Source organism: Centropristis striata, chromosome 13 (assembly GCF_030273125.1).
Source record: "Centropristis striata isolate RG_2023a ecotype Rhode Island chromosome 13, C.striata_1.0, whole genome shotgun sequence".
NCBI classification, from domain to species: Eukaryota; Metazoa; Chordata; class Actinopteri; order Perciformes; family Serranidae; genus Centropristis; species Centropristis striata.
In genome coordinates this window covers 18,665,034-18,690,269 of record NC_081529.1, presented here as the reverse complement: position 1 = coordinate 18,690,269, position 25,236 = coordinate 18,665,034, and the positions used below count along the sequence as shown (strand labels likewise).

The following is a 25,236-nucleotide window of genomic DNA, read 5'->3' as shown; positions in this document are numbered from 1 at the left end:
GCACAAACTGCAGACTGCAACATTTACTGCCAATATTCCTCCATGCAGACAGCGCGGTGAACAACTTGACGAATCTTGATTTCATTAGCAAACGCACAGAATTTCATTGTACTAAACCACCGTGCACAGACATGCAGCTGGAGGAGTAAACGGCTGCACACATACAGTGAGATCTTTGCCATATTATCTACCATGGCGTTCACGGCTAACGACCACCGGGAGTCTTAAACCAGGCCCTCGATATAAAATCTAACAACCAGGTTTATTGCACATGGTGCACCTGAAATTGTTTTAATTGTGCAATAACCGCGACTGGCTGTGCGTTTGCTCGCCATTAAAACAAAACGCCTGGAGGTTAAACGAGCATGAGAGGAGCTGGAGCGAGGCCAGGCACTGTGATGTCTTATACTCCCAACTGACGGCAGTCCAGTTCAATTGTTGTGATTTTGTGCAATTTAATCCAATTATGTATAATGTGAGGTTATCTACATTACATGATAGTTATGATTAAAATCTACTGTCTCCATGGCGATGAATCAACACAGAGAGGGTGAGTGACATGATGAAGTTTGAGCTGAGATGATGTTTCTGTGATCACATGATGACACGCTGCACCGCGAGCGCTCGCCCGTGCACTGATTGTCCTCTCTGCTCGTGCGTGATGTTGGCGTGACACACACATGACACAGAGCGCCTGGACCACGCGTGTGTGCCGACTCATGTGTGCGCTGGCGACGAGATGCAAACGAGCCATTAAAGGGCACCGATGCATGCTGGGTGCTGCTGTTATCTATCAGTTTACCCACACGGCAGCAAACAGGCGCCATACCTCACACCCTGTGCACGGGCCAAAACGCGTTTAAAGAGTACAGCATGTACAGCTTCTAACGAGCCTCCTGTGTGTGTGTGTGTGTGTGTGTGTGTGTGAGTGTGTGTGTGGCTGAAATAAGGGAGGATGGGGAAAGGAAGAAGCTTGTTTGAAAAGATGGAAGTAGGGAGGATCAAGGAGGAAATTGCTGCGTGCAGATGGCGTGTTCTGGGCCCAAAGGATGTCATAATTCTGGGATTAATTCATGTAAAAGATGGAGTGAGATGGACCGCCGGTACCCGACACTTTCTAGACCCCTCTCTCTCTTCCGTCATTTTTTTGCTCGATGCAAATCATTCACCTCCTTTCCACTCTCCCCCGTCTCTGCCACTCTTCATCCATTTCAGTCTCCCCCCGTTATGATACACCACATCTAAAACAGACTCTAGAAGCCACCTTATTAGCATGCAGCAATATGCAAATGGGCTTGATTTGTTAGTCTCTGTGTGTTTCATATCACCAGGTTTCTCTCTCTCTCTCTCTCTCTCTCTCTCTCTGTGCCATGCTGTCGCTTTTCTCCATCCCTCTTTCCTATTTTTCTCTCTTGGCAACGTCGAACACACACAGACGAACTCGCTGAACTCCTCTACTGTAGGACGTATCGCAGGCCTCCATGTGTTCCTCTGTCTGTGTGTGTTTCTGCAGATGTGTGCACCATATTGATCTCCCCTCTCAGTGAGGTAATACGGCCCTTTAATGTCCAGTCACTCTGCGTTACAACGCGCAGTGCCGCTACATCTGTTATTTCATTTTGATTTTTCAGGCGTAGCGACGGAGAAAAATAGGCACTAACAATGAGGGAGGCATAATCGGTGCCCGAGGCATCCAACAATGACTCCTGCCTGAAAATAGAGATGGAGCCCTTGTATGTTGAGTGGAATTACAAAATGATTAGCTCTCGGGCACTGGGATGTGGGATAATATAATAATTGGCTCCTGTGCTACAGGGGCAACATTTTGCCAGCATCTCCAGGTTTTCGGGAACCCCGGCTCATATCACAAATCCAATTTTAGCCACCAATAATTATGACAGTCTGAAAAGCCAACAAGGTGGTTTAGAAACTCTTACTGCTGCTGTAAAAGTATTTTCACAATCATCAAAGACTCTCACAATAATCTGTATGAAAATATATTCCAACAGATAAAAAACAGCTTGTTTCTCCAACTCTCTTAAATGCTAAATATGCACAACATGAACCAAAATTTTACCATATCAGTAGCTTGAAGTTACTTTACAATACTGTACATTTTCATATAAAATAACACAAAATTTAACTTTACAAAACGAGCAAAGACACACATCTTGTCCAGCAGAGGGCCAAATACAGCTAGAATTAAATATTTTTTTGGAGCAACAGACAAACAAACTTTCAGGATTTTTTAAAGGTCACAGGCTCTATATTTCCCACAAAATTTGATGAGCTCTTAATGCAAAAGGAGGACAAACTGATGCTACATTTAATGCAGATTTTGTTAATAGCATTACAAACAATACCATGCAACAACTAAACTCATGGCTGCTGAATGATCCTGCAACATCCTTAAGTAAATAATTATGCTTTTAAGGTTTTGCTACATGAGAGTTTCCATTAAGGGAGACTTTAGCTGTTGTTACTTTGCAGAACAAAATCTTAAATTCAGCATTAGGGCGGGATATCGATACTTGGAGACTCTTTAACGTATCAAGCAGAATACCAAAGTACCAAGTAACTTCTTTAGTCAAAAGACAGCTGCATTAGATCCTTTTTGTACTTTTCTAGTAAAATATGTCTATTTAATTGGTTTTGCTCGCAGCCAATCACTGCAAAGATTTAAAGCAACTTTAACACAGCAGCTACACCATGTACATACAGTCTGTTGCATGTTGAAGTTGTGATGTGTGTTTGATGGCAGGTGAATATGTAATGTAGCTGTGTAAAAATCCTTTGGATGAGGAAGAGCGGTGGCTTATTACGCAACTAAATGCTTCTTTTCACATGATGGGTTAAAAAAGGGTACAAACCCTGATTTAAAAAAAATGGGGCATTGTCTGCAACATACATGTGATCATTTGATGATCATTTGTGGCATTTATTCAACTGAAAACAGCACAAAAACCCAGCAGGAGGTAAGGATTGGGACTTAGTTAGAACTATGTAAACATCCCAAATTATACTTTAACCTTTTTACTGGGGCTGAAACTAACTATTATTTTCATTATTGATAAATCTATTAAATCGTTTGGTTGATGAAATGTCAGAAAATAGGGAAAAATGTCCATCCAAGTTTAATAAAGTTCAAGATCATGCCTTTAAATCTTTAAATGTTTTGTTTTGTGAGTTTTATATTTATATTTATGTATTAATTTTAATATCTCCATATCTGAGAGGCTGAAAACACAATTTTCTGCAATTTTTGCAAGAAAAAATTGATTTAACGATTAATTGACTGACACATTATTAACATATATATATATATATATATATATATATAAAAAATATATGACATAATATTGACATATTATTGAAGCCCTGACCAGCACCTGAACTTAAAGGGCCAGCTCAAAAAAGGTACAAACCCTAAATAAAGAAAAAACTTCGACTGAAGACAGCACAAAAACCCAGCGGCAGGTAAAGGTCGGGGCAGGGCCAGAACAAAAAACGTAGTTAGTTTGAACTGATGTAGTTTTGTTTGTGTTTCAGCCACATGCTAAACAAACACAACAGCAGAAACTAGAAGATGTCACCTTTCAAATGAGGCCTCGTGCAGACATTGAGGCCTTACAGTTCTTCAGTTATAAGCTTTACATCAAACTGCTTTAGTCTCATCCTAACCCTTTCTCTAAGAGGTTAATGTTCAAAACTTTGAATTTGAGGATTTTTTTTTTCTGTTTTACAAAGCAAACTTCTTTAGAATCAGGGTTGTATCAATGAAATCCTCTCCAGGTATCTGCATCTCCCTAAGGCTTCTGGTCTTGGTGCAGATATTGTTTTAAACGCTGCTCAGCCCTAACCGACATGTAACAAGCTCATTAAATAAGCGCTGCTGATCTCTCCCTCCCTGATCACTTCATCCTCATCTCCGATCCACATCTGCAGAATCCTTTTCTCTCCGCGGAGACGAAAGCAAAGTGATGTTGATGTTGGCGATGTGATGGTTTCCATCTGTGCTGCTGTACTTTAAACTCCCCAGCAGAACAATAAAGGAGTCAGACTGAGCGCCACCTGGACCGGCTACAACATTAAAACCCTGCTAACAGGTTAACACATCAATAATTCAGCTCTGTGAGAGGAACCATTTTCACCAGCAGGACTTCTAATACAAAACAAGATGCTGCTGATCAGAGCTATTCACTTTTATTCTGAAGACAGGATTTGTATGTCTAATCAAGTATTATTATTATAATTATTTGTTTTTTATATTATGGTTTTCATGCTTTTTCATACAGTAATAAAACAATTTTAGTTTCCAACACGAGGATAGATCTCAAACTTGATCTTTAACTGCTATTCTTATAATGCATCTGTTTGTTTAGATGTTCTTTTAATATAATACGCATGCACACAAGGCAAATAATATCCTTTTTGGGCATTAGAGGAACTCTAAAGCATGATTGTATAGCTGTAAATATGACCACTATATATATTTAGATCTGTGCAAATGAAATATAAAACATAACTATAATATATCCTGTTAATGTGGACTGTTTTTTGTAGTTTTAGCAGCTAAAAGACTGATGATTTTGAACCTGTTTTCCCTGTTTTATAACAACCATGAGATAATATGGTAATACCCTTATTAGACCAGTATGATAATACGCAGCCTGAGACTCAGTTAGGGACTGTATAAGCATCCCAAATTATACTTTAACCTTTTTACTGGGGCTGAAAATAACTGTTGTTTTCATTACTGATAAATCTATTAAATCGTTTGGTTGATGAAATATCAGAAAATAGGGAAAATGTCCATCCGAGTTTCATAAAGTTCAAGATCATGTCTTTAAATCTTTAAATGTCTCATTTTGTGAGTCCAAAACATGAGGATATTCAGTTTAATATTATATAAAACAGAGAAAAGCTGGAAATATTCAAACTTGAGAAGCAGAAAAGAAAATTTTCAGAAAATTGGCTTTAACGATTGATCGACTGACATATTATTCAAAGATGTTATGACATAATATTGACATATTATTGAAGCCCTGACCAGCACCTGAACTTAAAGGGCCAGTTCACCTTAACTTCAGGTAACCTGCACTGAACCACAAAACACACAGCAAATTCTTACCAATGCTTCTATCTCAACTTTCACCCAAACTATTAAAGCTACCAGCCTTCCTCCTGCTCTAATGAGAGAATAAAACACAGAGCTGTTGTCTTTAAGTAGCTTCTTAACAATGCAAAGGTTATGGAAAGAGACCCGATCCAACATTCACCTAATCGTCTCGTCTGCGATGCTTCATCATGTGTGCAGAGCAACGTTCAGCTGCATGCTGTTGCAGGATGAGCATGCTGACAAACATGCATGAGAGATTATTATTGTATTTGAGATTAATTCATCCATGCATTACAGTTGGATACAAAATTAAAAACATCTAAATGCGGCTCAGTTTAATTTTGTAGTTAAAGCTGCAGAAATAAAACTAAATGCACATTCTGCACATACTATTAATAATCTGTTGGTCATTTAAAGACATTTACATTGAAAAATACTGGATGAAACCTTCTTTCATTCACGTCTTCAGTCTGACCTTGACAAGACAAAACACAAATATGACTTATTTCACTTTAAGTGTATAATATTATCAACTGAACTCTACTTGAACATAAATCAAGCTACTTTTACTTCACTTGATTATCATGTTATAAGGTATTTTGTTTTCGTGTCACTTTCTACTTGTACTCCACTATATATATATATATATATATATATATATATATATATATATATATATATATATATATTTATTTATTTTTTAATATTATTTTATTACATATCTTTTATTATTTTTATATATATAGTTTATCTTTTATTAAAATCATTTTTCTCATGTGCACTGGTCTCTAATTGTGAAATTGTTTTTTTTGTCTTTTTTAAAGTGTTTTTCTTGTTCTGTCTTATTATAAACTTGCCAGTCATCTGTGAAGCACTTTTAACTGCACTAATCTGTATGAAAATTGCTAAATAATTTAAGTTTGATTAAATGATGGATCAATTAGTGAACTTATCACAAATTGATTGTAAAATATATATATTAGTTTATGTATTTTTCATGTAAAATATTTCATGATTCCAGCTTCATAAATGTGAAGATTTGCTGCTTTTCTATTTAATAATTTTAATTTATTTAAAATGTTGATGATTGTTCTGTTGCACTGGACATTGTGAAGGTTTCACTTTGGGTAATTTTGATGGTATTTCTCACTATTTTCAGTATTCTCACAAACCAAACATGCGATCGATTGATGGAGAAAAGAATGAGGAGATTCACCTCAACAGTAAAATCCTGCTTTTACAGTAATGCATGAGTAATAATAATCTAATTATATAATATATAATATTATAACTGTCACAGGGACATGTTTCTGCAGATTAGGTACTCTTACTTTTAAGTAAATATGTTTGTCTATACTTTGAAATAAATTAGATTAGATTAGAGTGTTTTTACAGTGTGGCATTAAAACTTTTACTTAAGTACAGGATCTGAATATTTCCTCCACTTCTTCTGTGATTAATGACAATAATCCCCTCTAACAGACAGGATGGGAGCTTGGATTATAGATTGAGACGTGAGTTTCCTCATTGTGATGTTGAGGTTGTTTCAGGTGTGTGAGCATCAATTTGACCTCCTGACCTCCTCCTCCCTCGTACCTGTGGCAGGGCGATGGACAGCTGCCTCTGGAGCGACTCCTTCTCGTGTCCCAGCTCTCGCAGGCGTAGGTGTGCCGTCCCCAGACTGTCCTGCGTCTCCCTCAGGCTCTCCAGCAGCCGCTCCCTCTCCGTCAGCATGTTGACCATCAGAGACTCCAGGTTCCCCGTGCTGCCTCCTTCGTCGCTGCCTCCGACGCTGCCGGTGCTTCCTCGGGCCTCCCTGCTGCTGTAGCCCCCGATGGCTCCCATCCCTCCGCCCATGCCTCCTCCAGCCCCCGCCGGGGAAGACGAGCCGCCTCCTCCTCCGCCGCGCCCGTCCTCCGAAATGGTGGGCATCACCTCGCACATCATCGTGAGGCCTGGGTGTGTGAGAGGCGTTATCTGAGAGGCTGTTTAGGACACTCGAGCGCAGCGTCTGGTCAACCGCTGACTCGTCATGAACTGGCGTGCAGTTATTTCGCCGCTTTTAGGGGTTTCTTTCCTCTGAAGCTGATTGGGTGGCAGGCAAGTGCAAGTGAATGTGCGAAAGTGTGGAGCTCCAGTTGTGTTTTTTGTTGAGGGGAAACAGTGTAAAGGGGGACAGGGGCTGAGGGTCTGGTGGAAGGTGGAGGGGTGGGAGAAGGGGGGTGCAGGGGGAAGAGGGAGAAGTGCAGGTTTGGTGGTTGACCTCTGACCCCTGGCCCAGGCTTCACTGAGGTGAGAGACGAACCTGGAGAGAGAAGAAGAAGAAAGGGAGAGGACGTTTTTAGACAAATATGTGAAAAATGATGAAGCCTGTGTTTCCCACCAGGTGGTGATCTCTCATATCATCACACAGGATGCATCCTGACACACACACACACACACACACACACACACACACACACACATGTACCTTTCTCAGGCGTTTCTCCAGCCCTCAAAGACACACTAAGCATTGCTCTTGCAGCAGCAGAGCCCTCTCTCTGCCTTGCACTGACTGGCATCGCGATACTAAACGTCTGGAGTAATTCATCCATCAGTGCATGTCTCGGCTTTATGTATCCGAGCGTCCACAGTCATGATGGTGAAAATGAATGCGCATCATGTGCGGAAATGAGTCGTGAATGGTCGCTTTTTTTTTTTTTTTTACCTCGGCAGCTTACAGAAAGAAAAAAAAAACGCCGTCACGCAAACACAGAACAATTATCAGGCCTGTAAGGTAGCAGATAGATGCGGCGCTGTTTCATACATTCATGTGAGAGAAGAGAAGAGGAAAAAGGGTGTCATCATGAATTGTAATTACGGGCTGTATCCAGGAGGAAATAGGCTCCTTTCTACGGCTCCGGAACCAACTGTAAAAAAATATTCAGGAGGCTTATTATCCTCAGGGTGTCAGGTTGGGGAATTAACTGCTGTCTTAGTGAAAAAATAAGCAAAAAGCAGCTTATTTAAATACACGTAGAGCTGTGCAGGGCAGCCTCACACCGCTATCACATCATGGTAGGAGGTGCCAATCATGCTGGAAATGATGAAGGCCTAATTAACACGTTCAATCACAAGATTTCACACAATTGGATTATTTTTGGTGGTATAATTAACATAAATATCGGGAAAAGGCGCTCCGTTTTGGGTTTATTCCGACTGCAAGGCGTCTATTTCCTATCAACACCCCACTGCCCCCCCTCCCCACACCACCCTGCCCCCCCACCCATAAAAACAGCTGGACGGTCTAACGCACGGCTAAGATCCGTGCACCGAGCATCACGGCGGATTTCAGCCACCGCCGGGCGCTGTGAGCGTGTCTTACCCTCTCCATGGTCGACAGAGAAAGGAGGTGAAGGCGCATCGCTGCCCGGTTCACTCCATCAGAACACCTGAGACACGGAGGCTGCAGCTTATCCCCGTTACAGCCCGGTTACCAGCCTGCCCCATCCCCTCCCTCTCCGCTGCTGAGGGAGCGACGCTTCGGCTCAGCCGCTACGTCAAGCTGCACGCAGGAAACACAGACAACATCCGCTCAGGACTTTCAGAATAAAACATGCAAACAGCTGTTCTATTTAAAGAACCACAGATGTGACAGGCTATGTATTAAAAAATACAAGATTAACCAAAACAGAATTCATTAGAAATTACCCAGTTAACTTGAAGGCTTTTTAAAAATGTTGTCTACTGAAAAATATAGCATTGAGTTAATACATGTAATAACAACACTAGTAGAAAATGCATTTGAATAAAAAAGAAGAAAATGCATGTAAAAGAAATGCAATAAAATGTATTAGTTATACATAATAAATAGATGCATTATAATACAACAATAAGATAAAGTGTGCTTGTATGGCACCTTTTTATGCAAGAAATGCAGCACAAAGTGCTTTACAATATGGAAATAACATGACATATAGCTGGAAGACATAAAATGTATTAAATTAAAAATAATAATTAACTTAAAATAATATGGAAAATGAAGCACACTTAATAATAAAAGTAAAAATAACATTAAAAAAACTAAGGTGAAACAGAATATAAAGAATTCATAAGAAAATAAAACTCACTGAAAAATAACACTTATTATTACAATAACACATATATAGGCCAAGATGAATAGACTCTGAATGTTGTTAAAAGTCTAATAATAAATACCATACAAGTTCCAATTTTTTTAAAAACAGAATTACTTGATGTGCTCTCACATTAAACCAGTTGAGAGTTAGGGTTAGTTAGGAAAAATTGAGGTATATTAAACCTGTTTGTGAGCTGACATCACTTTCTTTTAAGGCCTCACAAACCAAAAAATGCTGGGAAATACAAATTATAGCAGGAACCACAAACAGGTGTAATGCCCTGTATCAACTCAGTGTGGACAAATAGATTTTTGTTGAAAATGAGCAATGTAGTATCACTCTGTCAAAAAAAGGAGTAAATACTGATACATTCCTTTTTTGAACAACCTAAAAAAACTAGTTGAAACTTTATTTTGAAGATCAATAATAGTGCTTCCGGCCCTCTGACTGATGTATGTGTGTGACTTGACGACCTCCCATCGTTTATCTTCCCTCATCTCTCCTCCTCGGTGAAGATGCTGGGTCTTAAAGAAACAAGCTCACACCGGCTGTCAGCTACACAAACTGCTCACATCCTCAGACTCACTTCTTACTGCACTTTACTGCAGTTTTATACATTTAAACACAAAACCACTGGACGCCACCAGAGTGGGAATGCTTTCCTAATTTTATTCTCACTGTGTGGTACAGGAAACTTGGTAAAATAATTAAACAAGTGCGTCCTCTGGTGGCTAAATGAGAGAACTACGCTGTATGGTCACTATAAGATTAGAAACAAGAAATATGCATTCATATTGTTTGTGAAACTGAACGTAATGAGGAATTTGTAAAGCAATAAACATACTAATAATATTTAGAAGTTTTGATTTTTATTAAAAGTTAATATAAAGCTGAGTAATTCACCATGACCAGTTATGGAAGCCTCAGACTGTCAGCCAATCAGAGCGCAGGGGAGGCGGGACTTAAGTAGTGACAGAGAGAGGGGGGAGGAGGGTGAGAGGTGCAGGTGACGTAATGTTCTCTTCAGAGTGTACAGCAGAGATTCAAAGTGCAGCCAAACTTCATTTGAAAAAAAAAAAGATTTTAAAGAGAAGAAAGAAAGAGTTGTTTTAGTTCTTGTCTATAATTAGTCATATTTGGATAACAATAACTAGAAACTAGAACATGATTTATGCCAGAAGTCTGCAACTTGTCAACAACACCTGTATAAAAGCCCAGACCTCTGGACTTTACCTTTTGAGAGCTAGGGAGTTTTTAATTTGAATGGAGTAAATTAAAAATAACATATGAAAGAAGTTGGTCACCAGTTGGTAGGTGCATATTAAGAGGTTTTTGCTCTTTTTACACTATACTCACTGTGTCCTTGTATTTCACTGCAGTATATAAAATATATAAAATTTTCTGGAGTGAATATTCGTCACGTGACCTTTCGTCTAAGCAGAATCAATTATGGCTTCACAGTGTCTCTGAGGTGCAAAATGTAATGTTTTTAACAGGATCTGGTTATTCAAAAATGTTTATTTCTGGTAACATTTTAAATCAGACATGTAGAACAAAGGCATTCTTAAAGCATTATCACAGTTTTAAGCTTTGTTTTGGTCACTTTTTCTAACAGAAGTGATCATATCCTATGTTGTGTTCATGGACTGTCGTAACATCAGACAAACAGATTTTAATGATGATGCCCGTTTTTACAGTTTCTAAGATAAACAGTGTATTTTGGTCGATTGCTTGAAGAAAACCTACGTTGGGGTTCAGAGAGTTAAGAAAGAAATCCAGGAGAGAAAGTGTAATGATTAATTCAAGTGTAATTAAGTAAATGTCTCACAATCTAGGAGTTCTGCAGTGAAGTCTCAGTATCTCTGCGTACCTGAACAAAGACACCTGTAAACCTCCTGAGCTGCAGTTTATACTCACAGTGTCACATCCTGCCATGACGTCTTCATAGACCCACTGATACTGTGTTGACAGCTCCACTGCCTCCTCTGGTCACAAACAGTTGGATGAAATGTCATCAGAGCTCCTGTTGGTGCAGACGATGCCCTCTGCAGACCAACACACTCTTGTACTTCTATCTTTGTGAGGACCCTCATTGGAATAGTGAATTCCCTTGCATTTATAATAGTTTTGAATTTTACATTAGTTTTAGTTTTGATTGGGTTGTGAATTTTTGTTTTCAAATTCAGTTAGTTTTAGTTAGTTTTTAGAGTGAGTTTGCTAGTTTTAGTTTAGTTTTCATTTTTTAATGTATTTTTTTTTTTGGGGGGGCTTTTTCATGCCTTTAATGGACAGGATAGTTGAAGAGAGACAGGAAACAGGAGGCAGAGAGAGGGGAATGACATGCAGTAAAGGGCAGTCCGATGCGGGACTCGAACCGGGGCCAGCTGCAGCGAGGACTGTAGCCTCTACACATGGGGCGCCTGCGTAACCCACTACGCTACCGACCACCAGTTTTCATTTTTTAAAAATGCTTATTTGTTGGGTGGGAGATTAAAAGATGTCACAGTAAATTTTGCCTTTACTTCCTTTGCCTTATCCATCTTCATTATGTATGAAAAATGATGGACATTTTCACTATAATTTTAGTTATATATAGTTATAGTTTTAGTTAGTTTTGTAACCACACAATACAATTTCAGTTAATAATCTTTTTCTTTTTTAAACTCTCATTTTTAATTTTTATTTCAGTTACCGAAAATGTTCTTTTAATTCTAGTTTTCGTTATTTCGTTTCGTTTTCATTAACTATAATAACCTTGTTCCAGAGCCCCTTACCCTAACCCAACCTTCACCATCACAACTAAATGCCCACAGGGAGCAGAAGCTCAAAGCTGACTACAGATGATATAATAAAGACAGATTCCACCCTGCCACACGACTGATAAATCGCCTGTATGTCTAATTATTTGTGTTGTTTAAATATATATTTCAATCTCAGTTTTGTTTTCGTTGTAAAAAGAATTTTAATTTCATCTTAAATTAAGTCTTCTTATTTCAGGGTGCAAGAAAATGCTTGAGCAGCTTGTTAGTTAGTGATACTTTTGTTTAAATAAGGTTTAAAGGTTCAAATAGAGGAGGTTAAGTTTATATATATGTATATATATGTGTGTGTATATATATACGGTATATATATGTATATATATATATATACACACACACACACACACATATATATGCATATATATACACATTTTTTTCCCGGAGAGTTTGCCCCTGAATTAGCGAACATAATCTAAGTATAATGGTTTACAAGTAGGAGAAGAATAAGAAGAAAAAGAAGATCATAATAAATAATTTAAGAGGTTAAAAACTCACATGGTACATTCAAACTATTTCAATTTAGATATTTATTCTATTCTTGCATTTAAACGCACTTTATATATATATATATATATATATATATACATATATGTGTGTGTGTTATACAATAATAATAATAATAACACAGAAAGATTGGAGATATATATATATATATATATATATATATATTGTTTATTGCACTTATTGTTTCTTCCTATTTTCCTAAAATGTCTACAATACATTTATATTCCAACCTCTATATTTATACTGTGTCTTGCATTTTAACACACTTAATCTGTTATTATTGAAACTTTTGTTATATAATTGTAGGACACATATTTGAACATATTTTTCATGTCTGTTTTTCTATATATATATTGTTGGCATTTATTGCGATATAATGCATTTATTTTACATACTTGTTTGTTTCTTTTTATTCTTCTTAAACTGTCTCTATTCCCTTTCTGTAACATACTATATATTTCTATTCAATCCTTTATTCTTGCAATTCTTGTCACCAAATGTCTCCCCATGAAGCAATAAAGTATTGTTGACTCTGACAGCAAAGTATAGTACAGTATAGAATAATAAAATAAAGTATTGTTTGCATGTGCATATGTGCTCAAACTGCAGCAAGTGTATCTAATGTATTGTTATTGGTTGGAAAACATCTTTAAAGTTGAGTTACATTCAGTCCCTCTCTGCATTTACGGAACACACTGAACCTTTCAGAATAAATCCACTGTGTGCTCTGCAGGAACTGCTGGTCGTAAACACTGACTCGATGATGTCTTCATTTGGCCGATATGACCGCGCTGACTGACAGCGGGCAGCTGCGTGGACACCAGGAGGGGAGGGGCCCCGCGGGGTCACCGGAGGTCAGCGGGTCAAAGGAATGCTGAGAGGAATGCTCCAAGCATCTCGTCAACACCACAACAACAACAACAACATCAGCAGCTCCCCGGGGAGCCATGACAGTGGACAACACAACCACTGTCTGCAGAGACACACAGGGACCCGTAGGAGCAGGAGGAGAAAGAGGAGGAGCAGCAGGAGGAGAAGAGCACAAAAACACAGCCAAACAGGGTGATACACACACAAATCCTTCCTCCAGCCTCTCACATTTTCTGTCTTTGTGCACCATAATAGTAGCTAGTAGTATAATACTTCTCTTACACTTATATATAAATACAATATCATAGGACATCATAAATATAAAATATATAAAATATAATAGATAATATCTCACTGTTGGCCAGATACAGCCTACAGGACATCGTAATAAGACATTAAACTATTGAATTGAATTTAAGTCTATATTACTATAAAGATAGAAAAAATAAATAGAAATTAGCATGAAAAATTATTAGTCAATATAGTTCATTAAATATATTTTTTATTAGTTAGGATGGGCATAAATAAATGAGGCAATAAATAGAAATATACACAAATAATAAAACAGAAAATAGAAAGAAAAATGTATTAGTTAATCATTAAATATAAAGGACTACTGTTGTTTTTTAGGGGACTTCTACATATATTGATAACTTATATTTAAATGAATGTGGAACAGTTATTTATTGTCCATAAATTGTTTTCCAACATTTTGATGTACTCATCATCAATCATTCATTCATTCAATTGCAAGGCGGCAAAATCGAAGCGTAAAAATTGGCTCATTTCGCATTTAATGAGAAAACTTGAGAAAGAAAAACTGCTTTCTGACTGACCTGCTGGAAGGAAGACGCTGGAGGAATACAATCTCAGGTGACATAACTGTGGAATAAAAGGAAGCAGAGGAGGAGAGGAGACAGAGACAGAGAAGAGGAGACAAGAAGAGGAGAGAAGACAAGGAGAGGAGAGGAGAGGAGACAAGGAAAGGAAAGGAAAGGAGAGGAGAGGAGACAAGAAGAGAGAAGACAAGGAGAGAAGACAAGGAAAGGAAAGGAGAGGAGACAAGGACAGGAGAGGAGACAAGGAAAGGAGAGGAGAGGAGAGCCTTTGGAGTTCATATAGTTGAATAAGTTAGAGACATCACATAGTAATTAGATAGTGAGAGGTTTGGTTTAGAGGTTTTAAATTAAGACTTTATTGGAAGATTTTTAATGGTTTCACACTGAAGACCCTGCGGTAATGAAAGCTTCACTGAAACTGAAGATTTCTGTCAAATACACATTATTGTTTTTCTTTGAGATGTTTAAATCTAATGTAGACCACAGAGATGAACACAGTACAACATGTCAGCAGCCTGTCCCAATTTATACATACAGTTCACGGTTTTCACATCGTGGAATCCATCTGGATATCTGTGTCAGTGCAAATCGGAGTGCGTGTGTGTGTATGTGTGCGCGTATGTGTGTGTGTGTGTGTGTGTGTGTGTTAAGGCTGTCAGAGCGTGCTGCGTTAAGTGTGTAAAGGCAGATTCTGTGGCGGCTCTGCAGGCAGATTATTCTGGGCCTCGGCTGGCTGCTCTGCTGGGACTTTCACCTCTGTAAGAGAAAGAAAAGAGAGAAGAGAATAAAAACTATGACAACAGGAATCCAAACCAACAACAACACACACATATATATATATATATATATATATATATATCATGTAACAGATTGTTTACCTTTCTCTTCGACTTTCTGTGTCTGTGCTTGGAAGTGCAGTTCTCCGTTAGGACCCGCAGGAGGCTGTCCGTCTGCTGCCTGCTGCTCTTTCTGTCTCTGGGACATCTCTAATACTGCCTGGAATTGGAAAATTACAATTAAGTTCTGATCTGTAAATGCTTCAGTGTTATTACTGCTTGTTGAGTTAATGTAATTCTATAAGATTGTGTCAGACGGTTACCTGCTGGTACTCTCTCCTCTGGGCCTCCAGGGCTTTGCCTCGCTCCTTCAGCAGCTCCTGCTCCTGACGCAGCGTCTCTGCCTTCCTCTTCAGCTCCTCCTCTTTGTCCCGGAGTTCAGCCTCGAAACGCTGCAGTTCCTCCTCCGTGTACACCGGGTTGGTTTCCAGAGTCTGCAGAGAGAGCAGGGCAGCCGATGTGATGCAGGTAATTCACACAAATACTGAAATGATGTCGGTTTGCAACGGCTAAACCTTTACACTCATGCATTACATCTCTGTCTCAATCTTTATTATCCTTATCATGTAAAATGTCATATTGTACAAACATATTTTAGAGTAAAGTAAGGCAGATAGTCCACTATAATGTGAATTCTGCTGTTTTTTTGCCCTGGATGCTGAAGGTGTCACAATTTCATTTCTGAATAAATAAAAAAATAGAAATTAGCTTTTAATTTCAAGTATTGAAACAGAAAAAGATCAATAAAATTTGACCATATGGACTCTGTGTGGTGGATCCAAAAATAATAAGGCTGTGATATCACACCTGGTACCATGCATTTTTTTAAGGATGAAAATTGAAAAAGTGACTGTTTTCGGGGCTTAAAACTAATAATTTGTTGAGCTATAAATCAAGACTAGAGGGTCTAACAATGGCATAACCTCCACTACTGATGGAAAAATGTTTTAATTGTAATTGTATCATGGATTTGGAGAGTTGTGACATCACTAATAATTATAATCCTTCATTTACTGGAAGAGGAAACTATATTATGGTGTTCATGTCAGATATACTGCCAGCTCTGTATCAAAGAAACTACAAATACCGTATTTTACTGATATTTTCATCACATTAAAACTCCTGAGGGTAAGTTCAATTATTTCAATTTAACCAATGCATTTAAAATGGGGGAACTCCACTGATTTTAAACACCTCTAAACAAGTGTTGATAAGTATTACTGCATATGTGCTACACGTTTAAAAATAGAAAGACATGTGGAGGTGTGAAGTTAAAAATAAAATGTATCTGGCTCCTCCCTCGGCTGCAGGTTAAAGGTTTAATTCTGCGCTCAATTTCTGATGTCACTGTCTTATTATGCAGGTGTTATACACGTATAAACACTGTGGCAACATGTTCGAAAATAGAAGTTGGACAGCAGAGTGTAAACTACACTGCACTCTTGGATTTCAGGTTGGAGTTAGTAAAGTTCCTCTGACTTTCCAAGTGAGAAATCCAACTTCAGAGATTCTAACGGTGGAAATTTAAAACTATGAACTCAGAAATTCCACCATAGCTGCTACTAACATAACAGACCAGAATCTCCAGCTGTATTGTGGGTATTGTAGGCGTCTTGTTATGCTGCTGCATCATTTTTTATCCTCTTTCACGTCTGACCATGTTTTAGCGGTGTAGTTCTAAATTGCTCTTTTAACTAAATGCAACATTATACTACGTTGTTTCTATTCACAGCCCTCACTCCTGGGAGCAGCTCCAAGTCTGCCAGTTGATGAGGGAGAGAATAGCATTACCCATTTAACTTCCCCACCCACAGTCTCCCAGCTCGTCCCGGGATTTGAACCGCAGACCCTCCGATCGGCCGCCCACTTCCCCGACCTCCAGGCCACCTCCTGACTCCTTACCTCCCACTCTTTGGGATTACTAAACTCCTTCTTCTCAGTGGATTTGAGGAACTCCTCCAGGCTGACGAGACGATCTTTATTTAGGTCCACCTTTTAACACAGAGACATTAAGCTGCATCAGACGAGGGAAAGCAGCGAGTTGCTCACGGCATGTGATGAAAACAAGAGCAGAGAAGAGTAAATGCTCACATTCTTCATGACATGCTCCCTCATCCTCAGCCTCTCTTCCTCCATCTCCATCATATCGTCTTCCTCGTTCTTTGGGTCGTAAACCTTCTCCAGCTGGAGGAGGGAGACAAACAGATGTTACAGAGCTGCTGTGCATATCGCTGCTGTCAGCTTCAAAACTTTTACTTTTGAAAAAGTCTGCGGGAACACCAAAAAAACAGCTGGCTTCTCAAACAGATGATCATCCATTTTTGACGTTCTGTCATGTCATTTTAAAGAGTTGTATAGTGAAACCGAACATATAAAACTTTACCTCTTTAGTGAAGAGAGCCTCTAACTCCTGCTCATCTAAAACACCATCTTCATTTGTGTCTAGGTAGGGCAGAGGAGAACTCTAATCATATTTTTTCATATCATAATTAAGGACAGAGGGTTGAAAGAGAAAGCGTTGCTCACCATGTAGTTTAAAAAATGTTTTGGGGTTGAACTCTTTCGGATCCAGTCCGTCCGTCTCCTCCCAGACTTCCCGCAGCTGAGCAACACTTCCCTGAGCAGAAAGAGGAGAAACATGTCAGAGAGCTTCATTCGCTTGCACTTGTTTCCACTGAAAACCAACATGAGTGCATGTGTGCGTACCGGAGCGTTGACTTTGGGATGCTGGCGGTGTTTTTCTTTAAGCTCCTGCATCCTCTTCTCCTCTCGGTCCCTCTTCTCCTGGTCCAGGCCCTTCAGGTACTCCCGTCTCTCGTGCTCCTTCAGCATCTCGTAGCGTTTGAACTCCTCGTGTCTCTCAGCATCGTAGTTCTCCAGGTCCTTAGTGGCCTGGAGGGAGACCCAAACAGAGGCTGTCACTTTAAAATCAAAAGGTGGGCTCAGATATAATACAAAGGTATCAATGAAACAATCAGTAACAGGTTATGCCATATTGTTCGTTGTCTGATCAGTGTCATTTTGTCTCTGCTGGACTGTAAGGGAATCAATTACTTCCCTATGCTCCATTAAAATCTGATCAGAACATAAACAAATGGCCGATATTTCAGTCTCTGAGGCCGACATAAATCCAGTTTTTACTACCTCTGGAGGATCTTACCGTGGAGATGAGCAGCTCGAGATCTTTGGCCTCGAAGGTGTTTTGATTGTGAGGATCCAGATGTTCAAACTGCTTCAGCAGGGAGGCATGGTCCATCTGCAGACCTGCACAGCACACACAGCAATTACCAAACAAGGGCTGGACTGAAGAGGAGGAAACACTGTTCTCTCTGTACACACCCTAATGGTTTGCATTTATGTGTATATAGTAAGTGGGTATAAGTAGTGGGTAACATTAGTGGGTAACATTTTAAATCCATATTATTTTGTACATATGCTGCTTTTATTTGTTTTGCTTGGAAAAGTCTAACGTGACTACGTCAATCTTTGAAATTTGTAATTTATTTTACAAGCATTTGTAAAAAAAAAAAATATTTTTCAAGAAAAACTACAAACATTTGCTGATTATAGTTCTCACAAATTCAAAACTATTACTTTTCATAGAACATAATACAAGTTATTTGGATCATATTAAGTCATAGACCTGTGCAGCAGCTAAATGTATTTTGGCCACCAAAAAAAGACCCACCTAAAAGATTAATATAATTTTAAATGTATGTTATGTTTAGAATATTTTCACACTTCACACAGCCCTTATCGATGCAGAACTGAAGCTGTTATCTATGCTCTCTTTAAAACCACCAGACACAAAAGCAGTAATTTAACCTCGCAGGAAACAGGAGTTGCTGGTCTATTGGTGCCTCAGTTGATTATTTTGTTTGTGTTAAAATCGCAGAATAACACAAACATACTAAACAGACTCACTCTGTGTGTTGGTGCTGTCCAGTTTGGCTTTGAGCAGCATCCTGAGGCGAGACACCTCCTGACGCTTCAGCTCGTCCAGCCGAGTTCTGACATGGTGACTGACCAGGTCCAGCTCCTTACTGAGACGACCGTTCTGACACACAAGCAGGTGAGAAGAACAGATTTAATGCTGCGTCTTCTTCAACAAAGCTTTGTGAGTGAGAATGAAGAACAAATGGATGCTGACCTTGATGTCCTCTGTGTTGGCTGTTTGCAGTTTCTCTCTGAAGTGAGGATCTGTCTCCAGAACCTCAATCACCTCTCTGAGATACCTGTCGTAGTACAGGCCAGTGTCCTGCAGCAGTGTGTTGAAAGGGACTGGTTATTTACAACAAACTGAATATCAACTAAGGAACATAGGTGAGAATAAAGAGCCCATTACCACGTTCTCCTCTGGCACTTCCTCTTTAGCTTCCTGGTTGTCTCCATTGCGATCGATGGGCACTGACCAGACCCCGGCAGAGATGGATAGAAGCAGCAGCCACACAGGTTTTAAGTTCATCCTCCTTCAAATAAACAACAATGTATGTTACAATACTGTACACAAAACTTTGACTATAAAGTAATAATGTTGCTTGATAAATGTATTGTAAAGTGTCAGCTTTCCCATATATTAGCTGACACTATTATCTGGTGTAGAGTCAGAGCGTTATGGAATTTTTGAGACTGATACTGACATGATTTTAGAGTGGAACAATTCAACAATAACCGAAACCGAGGTGGCAGATATAGTATATTTTTGAGCTGGTTTTAAAATAGACCTTTCTAATGTAAACTACTGATTTTGCACCACTATGACAATGCAAAGTACTAAGAAGGCTGCTTTCTAAAACAAATAACTTTGTTAAATAATACTTAACATTATTATACATTATTATGCGTACATTGTATTACATTTTCAACCAATTTGAGAAATAATTACTAAAAAATAAAGAATAAATAGAAATAAAATAAACTTGAATAAAAATGTAATACCATATGTTCTGTGTCAACTGGTGACCATTTAAATAAAGAATTAATAAATATCAGGTTCTAATCTGGTGCAGTCGTATGTTGTGTGCCAAACATCCTACAAAAATAACCCTGTCGTATCTTATATTTGCCACAGTCATATATATACATTTGGTCTTTTTAAAATCTGCAAAATCCAACAAGATGCTTTGTTGCCGTTAGTGAATGATTAAATTACACTCCATAATGACTTGTCTAAATCTACAAATGTTCACATGCAAACATAAAACAATACCATTTGTGTCTAATTCTGCTTTGAATATAGTTAAAATATTTTATTTTCTTTGAAATCATAGAGTAATGTGGTTATTTATAGCCAGTAAAATAGTAGGGTTTCTCATCATTGCCTGTTTAGTGCTATATATTAAACACAAAATATGCCATCTTTGTACAGTTTTAATTCAATATATATGTCAAAAAGGACATTAAGCAAATTAACACATTCTGTTTTATTCTTTTAGACAACATCTTTTGAATCAGGGTTGTAATGATAATAGTATTATAGGCTACCGACTGCTGCATTTTAACTCTGCTGGTTTAGATCTCTAGATATTTTTAATTAAATGGCAGACAAGAACATTGGATTCATCCTTTTTCCATTTTATTCTTCCTTGTTTTAAAAAAAAAAAATCACACTCCTTGTACACGACAAATGCTCCTTGAGCAGTTGTCTTATGCTCCTTTTGTAAAATACGACTTCCAATGTGACGTGACAAACTGTAGATGCTTACTGTACACCATAACCATACTGTAAGAGTTTTTTATTAATAAAAACAAATCCAAATACAAAGAGAGAACAATAATTTCAGGTTTTTTCGATGGAGTTTGGTGAAATGATACACTGTGAGAAGGGAAACTTAATTTTAGAGCTGAATTAACAGCATGCATTTAGTTCAAAATGTCATAGATATTAATACGTGGAGTAAATAACACAATTTAAACAGGATTATTTGTGTCCTCGGCTAGTTAGCTCACTAGCTTAAAACAACACAACACGTATGCGGATCTTGGGTGAGGTCCCAAAACAGAAACTGTATCTTTCTCTAGGTGTAGTCACCTGTGAGAATAAACCTATACCACGGTTCAATTAACGTTTGGTTTTAACAGTATTTTAAACATTATTCGTCCTTTGGAAGGTAATTTTACAGGTGAATTACAGGTGCTGGTTATCCTTCACCGTTACCTTAACAGCTAGCCTTGAGCTATGAAACCTGCGTTTGCCCTCTAATAAGCCACGATTTACTGTGAATTCTTCTTTTAAACTCCACCGATATGAAAAACACTGTTAAAATGAGCTATATATCATAATATATTTAAATAGCTCGGTGTCTTACCGCATGAATGTTTTTAATATCTGATCCGATCCTCAAAGCACGATCTGTATTCGCGTCGGATATAATTGACGTCACGAATCCAACATGCTGAGTTCAGGTACTGTCGGAAAATAGATAACCGACAAAAAGTCCAATATATATTTGGCAGATAAATATTTTCCCTCCCCTGAAACAGAGGAATTTATCCAAAACCCTCAATTTAAAGAGTGAAAGCAGTAAATAATACATTTGTTGTTGTCACTCTACTTAAAGAGGTCATTTTGCCCCCACCAAAAGTAGGTGAGACAAGCTTAAATCCCGAAAGTACGAGCTTATGAATAGTAAGTAAAGGCAGCATTTCCCATTTGTAAATAACACACAGAAGCAAAAAAAAAAAGATGTACAAACGTTTTAAACGTTTAATTGCTTTGAAAAATAGATTTGTTGTATATTTAATTCAGCACACAAACACAAAGATATGGCAAGATGAAATAAATTAACATGAAAAGAGCCAATCATTGCACGTAATAATAAATAAACAATATAAATATAATGCATCAAGTAAAATACCATCTATTGGCCTACAATAAAATTAATAGAAATAGATAATAAAATATGGCACATGCAAAACACATATTTGCAAAAATTGTTCATGAATAAATACAAAATAAATTAAAAGTCACACAATAAAGTCATTTTAAAAATATAACATGTCAGAGCATTTTGAGGTCATTATCAATTTATATCAGTTTGACTGATGGACTTTGATGAAAGGCTTTGATTGATTCACACTTCCAATGCAGCAGCTGATTCAGTGTTTAGAAATCAATCTCTCTCATGTCAGTGGGTGTCCCAGGTCTCTCGTTCTCCACCTCTTCATCCTTCTCCATGGGGCCCTGCTGCAGCCCACTCCTCAGCCGCTGTCGGAGGGCATATTCGATCATGTCACTGTAGCACTGCAGCACTGCCTGGGATGCAAGATACAGAGAGAATAAATTATTTTGTTACAAATGCATTTTTCTTCCTGTATTTGGCATGCCTTTTACACAAACAGGACTCTCAAAACCCAACTACTCTGAGTCTGTTAACTTAAAACTGATATTTTTCTGCAATTTCCCCCAAAAAACAAAAACAATAAGTAACCTAACCCTAAACCTGATCAAGACTCACCAGGTCGGTCTGGCAGAGCTCTGCCAGTGCTTCACTCATCACAGCCAGCTGAGCGGGGCCCTTGGTCCCCAGACCCCGCAGAGCACAGTTCAGTGATGCTGCAGCAACAAGTGAGGGTGGTGCTCCCAGAAAACGGGAGTCGCAGGCACACATGGCAGCCAGCGTGTCGCTGTGCCGCCGCAGGGTGATGAGAAGCTGCTTCTCAGGGTCTCCACTGTCTCCGTCTCTCCTCTCCTCCACCGAGGCAATAAAATGTGGGAGGAAGTCCTGAGGAGTCACTGCTGCTGTGTCCCATCGGAGGGTGGCGAGGATGACTCGCTCCATCTCCTGATGAAGGGAAGAGAAAGTGTGCATTTAGAAAGGATTGTTTAAAAATGTCTCATATCTTAAGGGATTTATTTATCATATAATATTGTGAAAATCCTAAACATTGTCTTCTCCTCATGTCTGCACTAGAGTTCAGTAAGTTCAGTCATTATGAAGGTGCACCAATTATTAATTCATGCCCAATTTAAATTCAAAATGGAATGAAAGCACCAATATTCAATTGAAGAATTGAGTCAAAATATTATGATATTATGTTATGATGTAAAACATTAGTTGATTTATGCATTAGTTGATTTACAGTCAGTATTTTGAGAATTGATTCATCACTTCAGTCTTTAATTAAGTAAAAAATGTGCAAAGATGTAACAATTTTTCAGGTTGCAGCTTCTCAGAAAGGATTATTTGTGGTCCTGTGTGTTGATGCTGTGTGACTGACTCACCCGCAGGCTGGAGGGCTGGAAGCTGTACTCAGCTGCAGCACACAGAGTGTCCGCCGTGACGTTGTCACACTCTGTGAGTTTGGAGGCAATGAGGATGCAGCCAGCGGCCAGGCAGTATGGTGACACAGGTAGAGACAGAGACGCAGACAGGAACCTGTCCATCAGAGAGACAGACAGGGGGAAGACCGCCTCATCACAGCCACAGTCACAGCACACCTGCAGAGAGAAAAACATGTGAGACATCAGCATCACTGCTGCCCTGATGACACAACTCATCCATCTCCACCAGGACAAACTGGAGCAGGTTCATACCTCCAGGGCCCACTTGGCGAGCTCCTCCCTGCGCTCCGGCTCCCGCTGGATGAGGGTGACATAAAGCATGGAGGGCATGTACCTCTCCTCCACGTGGAGCAGCCTCTGGATCACACGGTGCCCGGACACGGTGGGGTCCCAGGCGGCCCGCAGCTGAGATGAGCCTGCGATGTGGCCCTGGGCCTGGGCCTCAGTCTGGCTCTGGTCCTGAGTCTGGCTCTGGTCCTGAGTCTGGCTTTGGTCCTGAGTCTGGCTCTGGTCCTCCTCCACCTCCTCGCACCACAAAGACAACGACATGCCTCTGTCTATCTGCAAAGCCTGCTGGGTAAAACTTATGTCCAAATGGGGAAGAAAGGCAGCAGCTAGTGTCCTTCTTTCTCTCGAGGAAGCCAGATGTTCTGTAGGGAAAGAGAAGCCGGGAAATCCTATGTCCTGCTGAGGTAGTTTTGGCTCTTGCGGTGTATCACTCCCCAACTCGTCTCTGACTTTTATAGCCAGCAGGGAGAGAGAGAGAGGGAGAGAGGGAGTGGCACAGAGGAGGGGAAGACCCTAGAAAGGGGCGTGGACCCTCGTGAGTGACATAAAATAATAAGAAGACAACAATATGGTCCGTGCAACAATTGCTCCAACAGGTGGGGAGAGGGAGAAAGAAGGAGAGAAGGGGAGAGAGGGAGGCAGAGGGGGAGGAAAGAGGAGCAGACAAGTGAGGGAGTGGCCCACAGGGACAGAGCAACAGCTTGTCTTCGACAGTGAAAGAGAGAAGGGAGGAAAAGAAAAGGTCATATCCAGACTCTGACAATGGGAATGGATGACAAAAGGAGGAGGTGTTTGTTTACAACAGGAGAGGAGAAGTGTCAAAGTGTGGATGGATGTTCAGCCTGCTGCTGGCAGATAAACACCCTCAGGTACTGACTCATATACACAGATTATACATAGAACAAAATCACATTTATTCATTCAGACTATTTAACACTCCTGACTATGAGAGATACTAAATACTAAATACATATTTTCCTACTCAATACTTTATAGTAGCATTTCGGTACCTATATAATTAGTATGATTTAAGTAGGGACTTTCATTTGTCAGAAAAACATATATACATAAATATACAAATGTGTGTGTATATACATATATATATATATCTTTTTTTTGTTGGTTATCTATTTTCCGACAGTACCTGAACTCAGCATGTTGGATCCGAGTGTGTGTATATATATATATATATATATATATATATATATATATATACACACACACATTTGTATATTTATGTATATATGTTTTTCTGACAAATGAAAGTCCCTACTTAAATCATACTAATTATATATGTACCGAAATATATATATATATATATATAGGTTGTTTTTCTCGTAAAATACTGAATACTTTCAGCCTAATAATTGAGAGAAAAGCTGAAATAATTATTAATTAAGTAGTAAAGTAATTAATTAATAGTTAATTTAATTGAATTAATTATTAAATTCATAGACAATTAATAAGCAACAATTCTGACAATTGATTAACATGAACAAAAATGCTCCAAATTTGCTGGTTCCAACTTTTAAAATTGTATTTTTTTCAGTTCAATTGTT

At 38.9% G+C, this 25,236-nt stretch overlaps 3 protein-coding genes across 3 annotated transcripts in view; all 3 read right to left on the bottom strand.

Moving 5' to 3' along the window:
• The window catches only part of ppfia3 (PTPRF interacting protein alpha 3), a 37,750-nt gene extending 29,141 nt beyond the window's left edge, over positions 1-8,609 (bottom strand). The window contains exons 1-2 of the mRNA XM_059347973.1: positions 8,484-8,609; positions 6,716-7,424 (exon numbers count right to left, since the gene is read on the bottom strand). Of these exons, the coding sequence (XP_059203956.1) occupies positions 6,716-7,066 (351 nt within the window). The 5' untranslated portion in view covers positions 7,067-7,424; positions 8,484-8,609. The remainder of the gene's footprint in view (positions 1-6,715; positions 7,425-8,483) is intronic.
• Positions 8,610-14,579: 5,970 nt separating this feature from the next.
• On the bottom strand, positions 14,580-21,523 carry nucb1 (nucleobindin 1). Its single transcript, XM_059348015.1, has 13 exons — positions 21,414-21,523; positions 19,451-19,574; positions 19,256-19,363; positions 19,030-19,162; positions 18,266-18,369; positions 17,812-17,997; positions 17,632-17,722; positions 17,489-17,547; positions 17,197-17,289; positions 17,008-17,097; positions 15,369-15,539; positions 15,148-15,265; positions 14,580-15,025 (listed from the first exon to the last, which is right to left on the bottom strand). Exons 1-13 carry the CDS (start codon positions 21,416-21,418, stop codon positions 14,940-14,942), a joined length of 1,368 nt encoding a protein of 455 aa, XP_059203998.1. The 5' UTR covers positions 21,419-21,523; the 3' UTR covers positions 14,580-14,939.
• Positions 21,524-21,841: 318 nt separating this feature from the next.
• On the bottom strand, positions 21,842-23,938 carry ccndx (cyclin Dx). Its single transcript, XM_059348098.1, has 4 exons — positions 23,642-23,938; positions 23,330-23,545; positions 22,563-22,889; positions 21,842-22,360 (listed from the first exon to the last, which is right to left on the bottom strand). The coding sequence occupies exons 1-4, from the start codon at positions 23,936-23,938 to the stop codon at positions 22,211-22,213; spliced, it is 990 nt and encodes a 329-aa protein (XP_059204081.1). The 3' UTR covers positions 21,842-22,210.
• Positions 23,939-25,236: the final 1,298 nt, after the last annotated feature.